The sequence below is a fragment of the Caenorhabditis remanei genome, chromosome V, assembly GCF_010183535.1.
Source record: "Caenorhabditis remanei strain PX506 chromosome V, whole genome shotgun sequence".
Lineage (NCBI taxonomy): Eukaryota > Metazoa > Nematoda > Chromadorea > Rhabditida > Rhabditidae > Caenorhabditis > Caenorhabditis remanei.
This window is the reverse complement of record NC_071332.1, coordinates 11,524,564-11,539,206: the sequence shown is the minus strand read 5'-3', so window position 1 is coordinate 11,539,206 and position 14,643 is coordinate 11,524,564. Positions and strand designations below refer to the sequence as shown.

The 14,643-nt window shown below is 36.7% G+C and overlaps 7 protein-coding genes across 7 annotated transcripts; 4 read left to right on the top strand and 3 right to left on the bottom strand.

Moving 5' to 3' along the window:
• Window positions 1–2,062: 2,062 nt before the first annotated feature.
• On the top strand, window positions 2,063–4,973 carry GCK72_019099 (uncharacterized protein; the record flags this gene model as incomplete). The annotated part of the gene is made up of 9 exons (XM_003115398.2): window positions 2,063–2,140; window positions 2,208–2,347; window positions 2,394–2,586; window positions 2,633–2,735; window positions 3,044–3,323; window positions 3,817–3,933; window positions 3,980–4,073; window positions 4,121–4,257; window positions 4,895–4,973. The coding sequence occupies 9 exons, from the start codon at window positions 2,063–2,065 to the stop codon at window positions 4,971–4,973; spliced, it is 1,221 nt and encodes a 406-aa protein (XP_003115446.2).
• A 141-nt stretch (window positions 4,974–5,114) lies between these two features.
• On the bottom strand, window positions 5,115–6,988 carry GCK72_019098 (uncharacterized protein; the record flags this gene model as incomplete). Its single annotated transcript, XM_003115343.2, has 7 exons — window positions 5,115–5,236; window positions 5,421–5,528; window positions 5,652–5,841; window positions 5,889–6,022; window positions 6,088–6,438; window positions 6,517–6,677; window positions 6,786–6,988. The coding sequence occupies 7 exons, from the start codon at window positions 6,986–6,988 to the stop codon at window positions 5,115–5,117; spliced, it is 1,269 nt and encodes a 422-aa protein (XP_003115391.2).
• Window positions 6,989–8,789: 1,801 nt separating this feature from the next.
• Window positions 8,790–9,286, top strand: GCK72_019097 (uncharacterized protein; the record flags this gene model as incomplete). Its single annotated transcript, XM_053732877.1, has 3 exons — window positions 8,790–8,896; window positions 8,958–9,225; window positions 9,275–9,286. The coding sequence occupies 3 exons, from the start codon at window positions 8,790–8,792 to the stop codon at window positions 9,284–9,286; spliced, it is 387 nt and encodes a 128-aa protein (XP_053581790.1).
• Window positions 9,287–9,423: 137 nt separating this feature from the next.
• On the bottom strand, window positions 9,424–10,248 carry GCK72_019096 (uncharacterized protein; the record flags this gene model as incomplete). The annotated part of the gene is made up of 1 exon (XM_003115478.2): window positions 9,424–10,248. One exon carries the CDS (start codon window positions 10,246–10,248, stop codon window positions 9,424–9,426), a length of 825 nt encoding a protein of 274 aa, XP_003115526.2.
• A 1,016-nt stretch (window positions 10,249–11,264) lies between these two features.
• On the top strand, window positions 11,265–13,127 carry GCK72_019095 (uncharacterized protein; the record flags this gene model as incomplete). Its single annotated transcript, XM_053732876.1, has 2 exons — window positions 11,265–11,584; window positions 12,917–13,127. The coding sequence occupies 2 exons, from the start codon at window positions 11,265–11,267 to the stop codon at window positions 13,125–13,127; spliced, it is 531 nt and encodes a 176-aa protein (XP_053581789.1).
• Window positions 13,128–13,492: 365 nt separating this feature from the next.
• GCK72_019094 (uncharacterized protein) lies at window positions 13,493–13,801 on the top strand (the record flags this gene model as incomplete). Its single annotated transcript, XM_053732875.1, has 1 exon — window positions 13,493–13,801. One exon carries the CDS (start codon window positions 13,493–13,495, stop codon window positions 13,799–13,801), a length of 309 nt encoding a protein of 102 aa, XP_053581788.1.
• Window positions 13,505–13,937, bottom strand: GCK72_019093 (uncharacterized protein; the record flags this gene model as incomplete). The annotated part of the gene is made up of 2 exons (XM_003115243.2): window positions 13,505–13,639; window positions 13,689–13,937. 2 exons carry the CDS (start codon window positions 13,935–13,937, stop codon window positions 13,505–13,507), a joined length of 384 nt encoding a protein of 127 aa, XP_003115291.1.
• Window positions 13,938–14,643: the final 706 nt, after the last annotated feature.

Sequence of the window (14,643 nt, the reverse complement as noted above, 5' to 3'; positions counted from 1 at the left end):
TAGGATAAGAAATGTTGTTTTTTAATAAATGGGTGAATAATAGTCCCTAGCAGTTACAAAAAGTGCCCCAGTAACGCCAAACTTTCACATGGACTATTCAAACGCCAGATTTCTCATTATCATAGCCGTAGTTCAACATTTATTGAACAAAACTCAGAAAATCCAGCAGTTTATGGTACTGCAAAGTGTCCAGATTGTTCATCATCACTTTCACTCTGAGAAAAATGAACTGTTCTCTGTCACGATTTGAATAATGGTAACTTTTGCAGGAAAATCAAAATCTGCGATTTAAATGATCTCATGAGTCAGTCTGCAGAGTGATTTTGAAGAATAATGTTCTGAAACAACAAAAAATGAACAAAGCGTCATTTTTGGCCCAAAAACATTGGAGCCAAAGCTGGAATCTTCTCGTAAAAGTCAGGAAACAGATTGGTGAAAAGAGAGCTACATATCTTTACGGTATAACATTAAAATGAAAACAAATCTAATATTGTCAAAAACTTTCTAGTTGTCAATTTCATCACAATAAAATGTTTTTCATCAGAAAAAGCAACTTGCAATTGATTGTGGAAAAGGTGTTTAATTGAAGAACATGTAATAGAAGTGTTAGGATGTTTATGGTGTAGTTCTTAATTTAGAGAAATAGTTCACTAGGAACTACAATGAGTTGCCAAGTGCGGTATGAACAGTGAGTAGAGGAAATTATCAGAACCCACCTTCAATATAGTTTTTATTCTCTAGCATTTGGCACCGATAAGTGTGTTCAGACTTCACACACAACGCTTGCGAGTGTTGTTTGAATGCAGATAAATTGGGAAGAAGATCTTGTCCAATGTTATCTTCGAATAGAGTTTGAACCCGTCTTTCCGTTTACGTGCAGTGAGACGCACTGTTCCTATATTGTTGGAGATGTCCGTAGATGAGATAAAATGTTCAAAAGGCCGGAGAATTCTATGTTTTAAAGAAACCCGACCCGCGAGAAGATCTTTGAAAGCACTACGATTCGGATCTATCCTCGTGAATTCCTGAAACTGATCTACTGGGAAACCTGTAGTCAAAGGAATCTACAGTATCTGCAGAAAAAGTTATTCGTTTTTTCAGTGTTGAGGAGCATGATTTTTTTGGAGAGTTTCGATCATTGCTTGTTTGATGATCTCAATCTTTAAGAACGAGCAATACTCTCGGCAGTTGTTTTCCAACATGCAATAAAATAATTTCGATCTAGTTTCAAACTTTTTAAAAAACTGGAAGCTACCAGAAACTAGCACATTTTTGATCACTACTGCATGCTTTCCTGCAATTTTTTCAAATATATATCTATTTTGTTCTGTTCTTTTGCAGATTTTACAGTAATTATCTTTAGAATTTTTAAATTTCATTAAAAAGTATCTACATTAATAGCCTACTTGTTCAACAATGAAATTGAAAAATCGCTGATTACACTGGAAAATAAAACGATGGAATATGAAGGTTCATGGCTGAAACTTTCAAAAAATGTTTGAGTTTTGCTTCTACATGACACGCTCAATATTAAAATTCGAATTCTACAAGTTCATTCTGAAAAATATTCAAAGATCACTTCAAAGCAAACAGTAGAAACAGAAACGTCACAACTTGAAATTGAGATATAAATGGCTTTTTTTTTTAATATTTTATTCCACTTACCGGAGAGTTATTGTCACCCAATCCATCTCATAGCCCGAGTGCTTAAGGACATTCAAAAGCGGAGAAATTTTCTGAAAATTGAAATATTGTGCAAAGTATGAGAGTCTGAATATTGATCCATCCTCTGATTCTCCTCCATTTCTACCAAAAACCGGGCTATTTGAGTTGCCCAGTACCCTCACTTCGATCAGATAAAAAAAGGAGTTCTTGGGACAAAGGAATGATCAGAGGGGCGGGTTTTTCAACAATTATGGAGTTGCTTGTTCCTGAATGGATCAAGAAATTGTCTTGGATGGGCGGGGCGTAATAAAAATATACGATCTTCGACGATACAGCACGTTTTTTTTGAGATCGTTTTCAAGCGAGATATTTCTTCAGTTTCTCAAAAAACTTGAAAATGAGGCAAAGCTATCAGAGAGCGACATTTGTCTATATACTTTGTGTCGTCTTTGTATTGATTTTATTCGCACAAAATGTGAGTTCAATTTAGTCTGAAAACTTCTCGGATATGTTTTCACATGAAACTAAAAGTTCATTTTCAGATCAAACTATTTACTCGATCTACGCGTTCAATAGAAAAGATTCCTTATATTGAGAAGACGTCACAGAATTATTCGATCCAAACTGAAAATTATGATGATCAGTATTGCATTGCATACAACTTTCTGGAAGCAACTGAACAGTTCGTTTCTTTTTCTAAACTATCAATTCTATTGTTGTTTCTCTAGATTTCGAGAAGACGGTCTCGAACCAATCACTCTTGCAACTCACGCAACATCTGATATGATGGGAACTCTAGAATATCTGACGTCAACGTGGAATGGTCCGATTTCTGTTGGTGTTTTCATTGACTACCATTCAAGTCAGGCTCTTGAACATCTCGCTGAAATGCATAGATGTGACATAGAATTCAGGAAAAAGGTAAGACGACGGCATAAAGATGTTTTAATTTTTTGGATTATTTCAGATGTCAATCCATTTTGCTATTCGTCAATCAGCATTTCAGACTAGTTGTCCCAAAGTTCACGTCGCTTCATCTAACAGATCTTGTGAAGAGTTTCATTTGGAAAGTCAGTTTTAGCAAAGGTGTACTGTATGAAAATAGCCCCACACTAATTCTTGTAAAGAGATTTTTCTCAAGTTTCACTTTCATACTTTTTCCTTATTGAATGAAATGACTCCGCCCCTTTATTCACCCCTATTCGTACGATTCAAAAAGTTCAGAGCGAATCGATTTCAAGCTAGATTACGATAGATGCAGAAGCTTGGCTTGCGCATGCAACAAAAAACTGAGCCAGCGTTTTAAGATTTCCAGAATAGCGCAAAACAAAAACATATTATTGCAACTATCACAATAATATACATAATAGATTTTCAGAAAAACAACTTCGTCGAAATATTGCCGGTCCATTCCAACTTTATCCAAGTAATTTGATGAGAAATATGGCACGGAAAGGAGCAAAATCAGATATTCATTTCATAATGGATGCTGATATGATTGTTAGTGAAGGATTTGCTCAAAAAGTGAAACCAATAGCAAATGAAATGATTAATGGAGAAAATAAGAAGTTGTTAGTGGTTCGAAGGTTTGAAAGTGTCAATAAAACAAGCATTCCAAGAACAAATAAGGAGTTGAAACAATCCATGTTGGATTCAAAGTGAGTCTTGAAACAGTAAACGAATAGAAAATGAATTAACTATAGTGTTACTAGTTAGGAATTCAAAAAAAAATTTCCACGTATGTTTTGCATGTTAAATGTTTGTACCAGCAAACCTCGATAGATTCTTTTCTGGATAGTATAGATCAAGATCGTTTTCCGCGTAAGGAGGAAGGGGGCAACACTTCCTAAAACATGGAAAATCTTCATAGATGGGATGCGATTTTTAAACGGTTTTAAAATGTTTTGGCAATTTGGTGTTTTGGGGGAATTGTCACTTTTTAAAAAGGTCGCTTATAAATCAGAAACTGCTATTGAAATGTGATGATTTGAATATGAAAATATAGGGATCAAAGTTAGAATATACAACTACAGTCTTGATTTTTTTCTAAAAATACGAACTAGCAATGTTAATGTTCGATTAGAGTAAGACGGGAATGGATTTATGAAAACTGAGAAACGGTTCACAAAATAAAGTAATAATGTGTTACAGAACATTCGAATTCCATCACAAATTCTTCCCACAAGGACATCGTATTAAAAATCTGAACGAATGGTTCGATATATCTAGTCAGTCAGATGTTGTCAGTACGCAAGAAGTTGCCTATACGTTAGTCAATAGCTGTGACTTCAAATATTTATTTTTCATTTTTCAGAGGATTCGATTGGGAAGTACAAGTAATTCTTCATAGAAATGATCCATACAACGCAGCTTATTTTCCATCGAGAATAAAAGTCATGAACTCGTTGGTAAATGAAACAAAACTTGTTATTGAAAGAGTTTGGATTATTTTCAGATCTACGCGTTGTGTCGGGCTAATTATACATTTCACGTACTTTCACATGTATTCGATGTCCATGAGGGTGTCAAGAAAGAGAATACAGTATACTCGAAAGCTACAATCAAACATCAATATTCGTATGCAGCAAAAATGTAAGTAACGGAAGATTTCTGAGTAAAACAAAACTGATCTTCTTCTACAAATCGCCAACTTCCTAAATAGTTGCATTCCAAAAATCGGCGCACAGGTCAGGCGAATTCAAACATCTTTAACGTGTATATCGGGTACAAGATTCAAAAGCGATAGCACTACTAGACTTCTGATCTTTTGGAATCTTTATCTCGTTTTTAACCATCGGAGAATTTCCGAACAGACTCTCCTCGGAATACGCACATGAGCTTTTCGGAGATCACAATCGGAGTGAAACTACACACAGAAATTAGAATTCCAAATTTGCTGTTAACTTAGTCTTTTAATGACGATTATCCCTTTCAATACTATTTTTGTCGATGCTCGCGCATTCAAATGTTCTTCAGAAACATTTTGCAAACGTTGATGTCACTCTCACGACTTTATAGTGGAATAGATAACTTACATACTTTTATTCCCCGATATCGTATTTTGTGTCTTTTTTCCTCAATCAAGTGTGTCTTCTCAAGACCGCCGAGAATCTAGGGAAGATTTTCTCTGACTGTGTTTCCCTTTTCGCTGATTCTTATCGTAACTCATAATCGGAAAATAGAAATCATACTATCAACTCACAAGCACTAATGTATGATTGAATTTCAGAGCCGGCTCACGATACGTCAGAGAGATGAACGAGTTGTACCCGAATACCGAAAAACAATGTGGAAAGTTTAGAATTTGAAGAATAAACTGCATTTTCTTTATAATGTTACGTCTTGTTTGTCGAAAAGTTAAGAATCACTCCCAAAAATAAATTGATAAAAGGAGACATAGATAATCTAAAAGATTTATATGAAATGAATGCTCAGATTCAACAGAACGACTAAACTCCGAAGACACCAATCAAAACTATAGCAAAAAGTGATAATTTGATTATAGCAGAAGATTTTGTAGTAGTCTCTACATGTCCGGGCAGAGTTGGAGCTGGTGGAATTGAAGTTTGCCCTAAAATTATAATTGAAAATAATCAGAAATTACGTTTCACCATTTTTCCATGATGATGTAAATTTAAAAAATAACGAGAAGTAAGCACCAGTTCATAAGAAAAATATGTGGGAGCAGGAGAAACTCTAGATGAATCGAACAAAACACATAGAAATCATCAGTGAAATCAAAAATCGAATAGTACCGGAAGACTTTGTAGTTGTCTCGACATGTCCTGGAATGGTTGGACCACCTGGCCCAGCAGTGGTTTGACGACCGGGAAGAATTGTTGAGCCGGATTTTGCTGGTCCTTCTGAAATTATTTGTACTGAGACTTCTAATCTTTTTTATTTAGTTTTTCAGGAATAAGGGTTGAAAGGATTCGAGAAAATCTTTTCCTTTTCGGGTTTGTTCTAATTATCATTAGAAAACTCACGCAGGGTAAAGTACTGTACGTAGTAAACTCCTCCATCTACTCCTCCTGAAGAGGAAATCTGAAAATTCTCTCCAACATATGGTACACTCCATGGGGTGAAGAAGCTATTCACTGCAGAGTTGTCATCGTACTGTGAAGCTCCGTCGTTAACGCTCACAGATACTTTTCCGCCTGGAAGATGTCCATGAGTCTGAAAAATAAATGGGTAATTACGTGGGCAATTGAAATACATTTTACATTTGCTCCGCAAGATCCGGTGTATTTGTTATCCCTTTTCGTATGGATTGTTACCGTATTATCTGCTCCATTAACATTTTTCATGTAGAACCCTGTAGTTGTGGTCGACGTGGTGGTCGTTCCATCGACATTGGCTGAATTAATAAACATTTTGTCTCGCCAGAAATTTGCTTCAAAGTCTCTGAGACTTGGCACTCACAATATCCTGGTTCAATTCTGAAGCTTGGTCCACCATTAGAAACTTTCAGATAGAATGCCACAGTGTTAGTCAGCGAAAATTTCTCTACATTCGAGAACAGGGCGTTGTCGAATTTATCCGAAACCATTGGATTCGAGAATATTTGAGTATTTTTCACTTGGGTTCCACCTAGAGGAAATCCAGCATACAGGAAAGCTCGTGAATATCCGCCTTGTTTCCATTGACTAATAATTGATGATCTGTATGGATTTGTTCCCATATGAGTGTTGAGGAAGAAGTAAGTGCCATCTCCTGTCGTCGTTTGAAGATTGATTGTTTGAGACATTGAAACGTCAATTACATGGAATTTCTCTGAAAAACTTTAGTGAAAAATGAAGTTCTTGTATTAAGAGATACTAGATGTGTTTTTTGAAATATGTTCAAACTAACCATCGCGTAATTGAGCAGCAGAACACAAAAACATGACACCATTGAGAGCTTTCAATGCAGTTGTTGACGATGAAGTGGTCAAGTAAGCAGAAGCCGGAACCACTAGAGGTTGAAGTTCTCCAGAATTCTGTAGAAGTTTGTTGTTCCTCAGTTGGTTCAAGCTGCAATAATTTCCCCATAAATTTCTCCATTTCTCCACTAAGAAATAAAAATATCTCCATTAATCTTGATTTCCAAACATCTTTTTAACCAAAAGAAAGTTTGCTTACCTAGTCTTATTTCCATCCTCCAGAACCACATAGATGTTGGCAAGAACAGCTGCAGAGTCCGACGTTGCAGATACGTAGATGCCAAACGGTGCATCCACTTTCAGATCATTTCTTTCATTTCCTCCTTTGAAACTACTCAAACTCATCAATTGTTGTCCAAGAGTAATAGAAAACAGTGTAGAAAATATCAGGAATTTCATCATGTTGAAACTTTTTGGAATTTCGAGAAAACTCGAGACTAAGAAAAGTACTTGCAATCACCTTTTATACGGACTATTCTTCTGTCGAGTACATCATTAAGGTGGGTGGATTGGGTGGAGTCGTCATAAAGATAAGCTGGGAGCAAAACGATAAGAAATCAGGAAACATTTCTCGAAAATGTGTCATTAAACATGGTTTTTGGTTTGGCGTGGAAATCAAAACTATTTGTAGCAGATTAGAAATACGACGAATGAACTGTTAAGTGTAGTGGTAGTTTTAGTCAACAGTCTCGTGGTTCAGGTAACCGAATGTGAACGACAGTTGATCTGATCTTGAACTCAGAGGCTTTGGAACTGTGATATGATGAAGTGAGTCATCAGGTTTTAAAATCAAGATACGACATTTATAACGTTAGAATAATGAAAATAGGCCATGAATAAAACGAAGGCATCAGTGTCAGATTTTTTTCTACTTTATCAGTGACTGAACCATCGCAGATACATACCGGTTAAGGAAGACAAGGAATATGCGTCTTCGTAGTTCAAACTCCGACTACCCATTGATAGAAAACCTTGGACTACGTGTATGTTTCCAGTTTTTATGTACATTTGCTTGATGCTTGTAGCTTTTAAAAATTATTCCCATTGGGAAGAGTTTAGTAAACCAATATCAGGAACCACCGAGTTTACAGAGAGGCAGATACGTAACGAGTCAGACGATTCCTTTGATACTTTTCTTGTTCACGTGATTTCTGCAACTTTTTGTCAAACATGCACGCCCGTTTGTCCCGATAAGAGTGCCATTAATACATTTTGATGTCATTTTTGGGTTTTTGAACTTTCGAATTTTCTTCACACCTTTCAATGTTTTATCAGTTATAGGAAGTGTGATAAAAATAAACTTAAACATGAAACAAATTTCTAGGAAATCGGAGATTTGTTTAATGAAAACGATTATCAGTTGTACCACCATCCCACATTTTTCCAGGTTTACTTTGCTCTAGAAGAGTAGAACAGTACAATACAGTTTACGCACAGCGTTCAGAATGTGAATTTCTTTATACATCTATTCGTTTTCTCTTCTTTCATTTTCAGATGCTTCCAAATGGAAACAGTTATTACTAAGACCCTTATTGAAAGACAATGTTTTCTCAATACTTAGGTTCTGATGTGCAGAGTTAAATTTTTCTGAATTGAACGTTTTTCAACTTCAACAACTACACATTTGAATGGGATTCCTGTTGTATACGAGGGATGACTAATCCTGCCCTCACTCTCTCTCTCTCTTTCTAAGATGCACTTACAACGACACTCCATCATTACACATTCAAAACCGCCCCTTTTGTAACTCTGCGCACAATGGTCCGTTGAGCAAATAAGAAGAAAATATGTTCTTTTTGAATTTTCGATTTTTTTTTGAAGAAATTTGTCATAAGTTTTGGTTTGACCATATTTTTCCAAATTAACTGAAACTTTTTTCATCCGAAATAAGAGCTCAAAAATATATAAATCGATTCACATAAACATAAGCTTCGTCCCTTGACGGGCTGGTTTCCAAAAACTATTTTTCAGCAAGAAAAACGGAAGAGAATTCAATAAGAAATTCATGTTTCCATAGAAACGGAAATTCATTCTTTTCGCTCTAAGACGTGTTTTGAGACTACGAGTTTACAGCATATTTTTGTTAGCTGAATCCATTACAACATCGTTATAAATTCTTAAAACTATTTTATAACTAACTCTTAATTCTTTCTAAAAGCTTTTTACAGTAAGAAAGAGAATTTAATCACTTCCAGATAAAACAATGTCGGGACCAGTCCAATGTCCACACCATCCAGATGTTCATCTAATAGAAGATCACCGTGCTGGAGATTTAGTGTGTCCGGCTTGTGGATTAGTAGTTGGAGACCGGTGAGTTTTTGAAACAACTTAAATCTATCCCGTTCCAATTAAAAAACAATCTTGGCTCCAGGCTGGTCGATGTAGGTACAGAATGGCGGTCCTTCTCAAATGAGAAAAGTGGAAATGATCCATCTCGCGTTGGAGCCCCAGAAAGTCCTTACTTGAGCGGTGGAGACTTATCGACATCGATCGCAGTTGGATTCGGGGGATCTGATAGTGATAACACTTTGGCAAATGCTCAAAGGAAGACAATGAATAACACGGATCGACAGATGACCACAGCGATGAATTTGATTAGAGAAATGAGTGAAAGAGTTCATTTGCCAAGAAATATTCAGGTAATGTTTTGGTTTTTCACGAAAATTACCTTCGAATTCTTTTGTCAAGAGTTTATTTTAAAAATTAAGTAGATCATGTTAAAGAGAAATCATGGTTACACAAATTAAATCTTGTTATAGAGAAAGATTTTCTGCCAAATGAAATCAAAGCAGAACATTTTAAAAAAACAATAAATTAGGATAAAACATAGAGTCTCCTCACATCTCAATGATTCCCATGAACATGACTGCCTTGGAGTTTGGACTTTGGTCGACAGACTGTCCGAAGACGGAGAGTCCGAGAGATCTGCTCATACGAATTGCTGTGCAATCGACCACTGTCAACATTCCTATTGGAATCGTTCCGGACACTGCTCCAAGATTTGCAATCATCAGTTTCGATACTTCTTTCACAATCTTGTTAGTCGTTGTCATTGACAGTTTGTTTCCCAATTTCCGATCACTCTTTGACCACTTCCCAATCAACTCCATAATCTCCTTCAGATTAAGAATAGGAACATCATTGTTGATCTGGGTAATAGTATTCTCTAAACCCATGATTGTTTCCAACCATTTTCCATTTTCTCCCTCCACGTCAAACTCGAGTCCCTTCGACTTTTTGGTGATTTCCAACTGGAAAACTGGATCATTTGGGGTTACATTCGACAACTCGAGAGTATCCAAAGGGGGTCTCGGATCGATAATTGTAGCGAACGCAGTCAGAACATCTGGTTTCACTGGTCCAATGTTTCCAACTTGCAGCTTCTTGGCCAGACTTTTCGGAAGACGAATTGATCCATGAGTCATTGACAATTCCAGAAAGTCCACTTCAATTGGTCCATTTTTTCTATTTAATGCTTCTTCAACCGTTTGATGTAGAGTAATCAGGTTTGTGGAGCTGTTGGATCCTATGTTGATTATGAAATGAGTATTCTCATCAATGCCTTCAGTTGTGGTTCCAGATTGATATGTTTCGTTGTTGATCTTGAGATAGTTCTGATGAATTTCGAAAGTTTGTATACTGTGAGGAAGTGAAGATTGCATTCTGAAATTTGGCCGTTGTGATGATGAATTGTGAAATTTGAAACGATTGAAATTAAAGTGCAGAGGCAGAGAAAAGAGTTGGAAAAAAGAAATGTAAGGGGGACAGTGGTTGTGCAATAGAAAGGTTAGATAAAACATCCCATTTGCATTTCGTATATCGATCGAGCTGAGATTAAGGTCAGTATATTTGCCGTTGGGAAGAAAAACTCACGAGACCACAATTTTGAAGTTTCTATTCGAGTAGGCATGATTCTTTTTGTAGCGAAATAACTAATACCTGGGAATTTAGCTCTGATTTTTAATTCAGATCAATTAGGAACATTGAAATCGGAATTTTAAACGAAACACCAAAAAGGGTGAGCAACAGAATTTTTGAGAGCGTAAAAAAGTGAGAACAGAAGGGTTTGTCTTCACAGACAACGAATGACGTGTGTACAGGGTCGATGAGAAAGATGGATTGACCTGAGAGGGTAGAGAGAAGGAGGCGGATGGCATGTGGTGTTGGTATAAAGGAAATTGAATTGGAAAATGTTTTCTCTCGCACTAGATTGGAAGATTTGATAGCTGTGGATAGAGCTTCTAGAAAATATGCTCTCAGCTTATTCTTCTTTTAAAAAGAGTTCTATAGAACCAAACTGGCTTGAGAAGTTATGACTTCATTAAAATAGACAAAAAATAACGCTGTGGATATTCAGTGTTAGAATGATGACGAAAGTTAGAAACCCCAGTAAGACGAAATGTTTCCATTAGAAAAAGTTAAAACAGAGGCAAAGAAGACAGGACAAAGAAGTGACCGAGTCATAATTTATTCGCCCAAACTTCAAAAAGAAGCCGCTTGTTGATTCAAACTATTATTCAACTCTAGTCTTCCCAACTGTCAGTTTGAATCTCAGCATCCTTTTCCATCTTGAATTTCGTACTGTAACTTGGAATTAAACAAATTGAAAATTTTAGCTCGAAATTCCTAAGTTTTGGATTTATTTAATCGGTCAATCTTGCAGGAAAGTGCATTCCGAATGTTCAAAGAAGTTCTCGATAGTGGTGTTCTTCGTGGAAAGAATATCGAAGCACAAGCAGCTGCCTGTCTGTATATTGCTTGTCGACAAGACGGAGTTCCACGTACATTCAAAGAAATTTGTGCCATATCTCGTGTCTCGAAAAAAGAAATTGGAAGGTGCTTCAAAATTATAGTTCGGAACTCGAGCACAAATCTTGAACATGTCACATCTGCCGATTTTATGTCGAGATTCTGTGGAAACTTGTATTTGCCGAACTCGATTCAAGCAGCTGCTACGAGGATTGCAAAGAGAGCCGTTGATATGGATTTAGTCGCGGGGTGAATAGAACTTTAAAATTTAAAATCTTATTTTATTAGGTTGGCAAGAAAGTTTTTGTGCATGATTCAAGTTATTTTTACTCAAACAGGAAGCATACCAAATACCAAACATAGTAACCATCTTAGTCCACAACTGTCTCCAATTTACTGGATATGTTCCCGATACCGTCCTGGCAGAGCTCCGGTTGTTTCGAGGCAAAATAGGCTTCCACCCATTTTTCGACTTGACTTCAAGTATCGAAGTCCTGTTCAGCGGCAGAGCGCTGAATTACCCCGAACTTATAGTAATTCGTTAGAAGAAGGTCCGAGCTCTAATTTGCTTGATTAAAAACTATTTTCCAATATTAGGTGAGAAAATATTTTGTCGGGTATGCAACTAGCGGATATGCGACATTATGGAGGTGGCAGACTTTTTGACCGTGTGGAGCTGAAGACTCACGTATAGTTTTGATTTTTTGCACACAAAAAGAACAGAAGTAGAAGATTATTGTTTCACATTTTCCAATCATATACGTTGTTTTGGGTCCTCCACATTAGGTTCATTATTTTCTTTGAGTATGATTCCCTTTTGATGATGTCTACCAGCGTTTGATCAACGCCAAGTCGGTGGGTTTCCCTGGGGAAGTTTGTGTGCAATACCCACTCTCTATCAGTGATACCCAATTGGTTAGGTCGATTGAAGTTTGAAAGAGGAGAGAGAATTCGAAGCCGCAGGTCTATCCTTCACTGAACGCGGATCTTGGCCAAAATATGCCTATTCAATGTCTATTTTTTTATTCTTGCCGACACATTTCAAAAAGTTTCCGATTGTGTTATAAGTAGTAGTGATTATCATTGATAATTCACAGGAAGATTGAGATAAAAACTCTCCTTCTACAGCTCACAGCATGTACAAATCCTATTCATATGCACTTTTAGTACGTGGTACTTCGACCACAGAAAAATCGCATTTCTCAAAGTTGGAAACTTAATTACTAATAGTGTGCCAAAAGAAGAATTCATCCTTGTAAACTTTTCCTGTTGGTTGCACAAATTTAGAAATTTTGGTATTAGATGGAAAGCGGAAATAAAAATATTGCTGTAAGAGTTGTCGGTCAAGAATAAAGATAGGCATGACTCTTACAGAAGAGAAGTGTCGGGGGTAATTTCTGACTGCTATCAGAATCACAGAGAGTTTATCTAACAAATGGTATGCGTAGTTGGTTTTGATTCTTGTAATTTATCTGACAGCATTCAAAACAAAACATGCACAAAAACTTTCTTGCCAACCTAATATTTTATTCTCTTTAAACTTTCTGTTTTTGAAAAACTAGAGAATGTATTTGCTTTCAGTCGCTCTCCAATATCAATCGCAGCCGCCGCAATCTACATGGCTTCTCAAGCATCTGCTGAGAAAAGAACTGCCAAAGAAATCGGTGACATTGCCGGAGCTGCTGAAGTGACCATTCGCCAAACATACAAATTATTGTATCCAAAGGCTGCTGAACTCTTTCCAGAAGATTTCAAATTTGAAACTGCAATCGAAGGACTTCCAAGTTCCTAATCATTTTCAGGCAGCTTGATATAAGTCTATAACTATCTCCATTATCTTTGTGTCTATCTATTTGCATATTAAATAGGTCGTGCTAAGTTTTGATCTCTCTTAATGTACAATATAAGCTTTACAAATAAATTAATAATTTTGTCAGTTTTGATGTTGTTTGTTGTTTTTGTTAGAATACCATGACAATAGCCAGACCTGACTCCCCGTTTCGGGTAAGTTACGGTAAATGATTGCGATTTTTTCAGCGGATAATGAAACTTTGTCAAACCCGTAAGACCCTACATATACTTGTACGGCAAAAAACATATCCTAAACAAAAAAGAACAGAGACAATAAAACCAAACTACGTTTATTTCTCGCTGAAGATGATAAAGGGATCATGGGTTGTACTCGATCGGCAAGTTCTTACGACGGACCATTCCATCTCCTTGGAACCATTCACGACGGAACTGCTTGGCAGCACCATCTGGAGTGTTGGTCCATTCGACAGTGATACGGTCATTGTTGGTGTCCTGAAAGAGGAAAATAGGCAACTGACAACTTGTTTGCAAGTGAACAAACCTCCTGTCCGAAGGCAAAAGCATCACAGGACACAGCCAAAAGAACAGCTTCCTTTGGGTCGAGAACTCCACATGGTGGATCGACTCCAAGTCTCTTCATGTTGGTTGTCTTGATTCCATACCCAATACGACGAGCCGAAGAGTTGATCACCTTGATGTGGTAGGTGTGCTTGTCATCATAAGGGGCATTGAAGACAATCTTGGTTCCTGGCTGGGTCTGGATGTCTCCTGGTGGGACGGATTGGGCCATAGTGTTGGTTGGTTGGAAAGAGTTGTTGAGAACTCAATTGAATTTTCTCACCGATTCCCGTTTTCTTATATACGGATTTCTTATCAGTAGATTTCATCTGCTCTAGATTTAATACGTAGATAAGTAAAAAAAAATTAAAGTGGGGTTACGTTGAAAATTTCAAATGCTAAAATGTGATCGAGGTAGTTGACGTGTGAGAAATTTCAAGAAAATACACCAATTTTGAAGATTTCAGAAAGTTGAGATTTTTTTCACTAACGAAATTAATTGTTTCAGATGACAGATAACGCTCAAAAAGTGTTCATCTGGTCCCTAGTCAGTTGTACAGTATCGTCTCAACTATCTGTTCTTGCTTGCTAGTTATTCGAATCCATTTGAACTCTCGTTTCTTTACATGTCTTATCCCAGAATGGCGTTTCTTCTACGCTACACATTTCTCTGGATGTTGAAGACAAACTCTCATTTCGTGTGACTAATCACAAGTGTATTTGTATGTATTAGTGTGGTTTTTATGATAGTATGGATGTCATATATTATTCTTCTTTTCGAGTTTGATTTACAAGTAAATAGTATGAGTAAAGCTTCAAGTAACTATCATAGGAGAGTTGCACACGTGAGTTTTGGAATGAAAAGACTGTGAGAATCATGAGAAAGTGAATGTAGTTTGACTGTTTCTAGATCTTTTTGCTGCTTTCGGTCAGCTGTT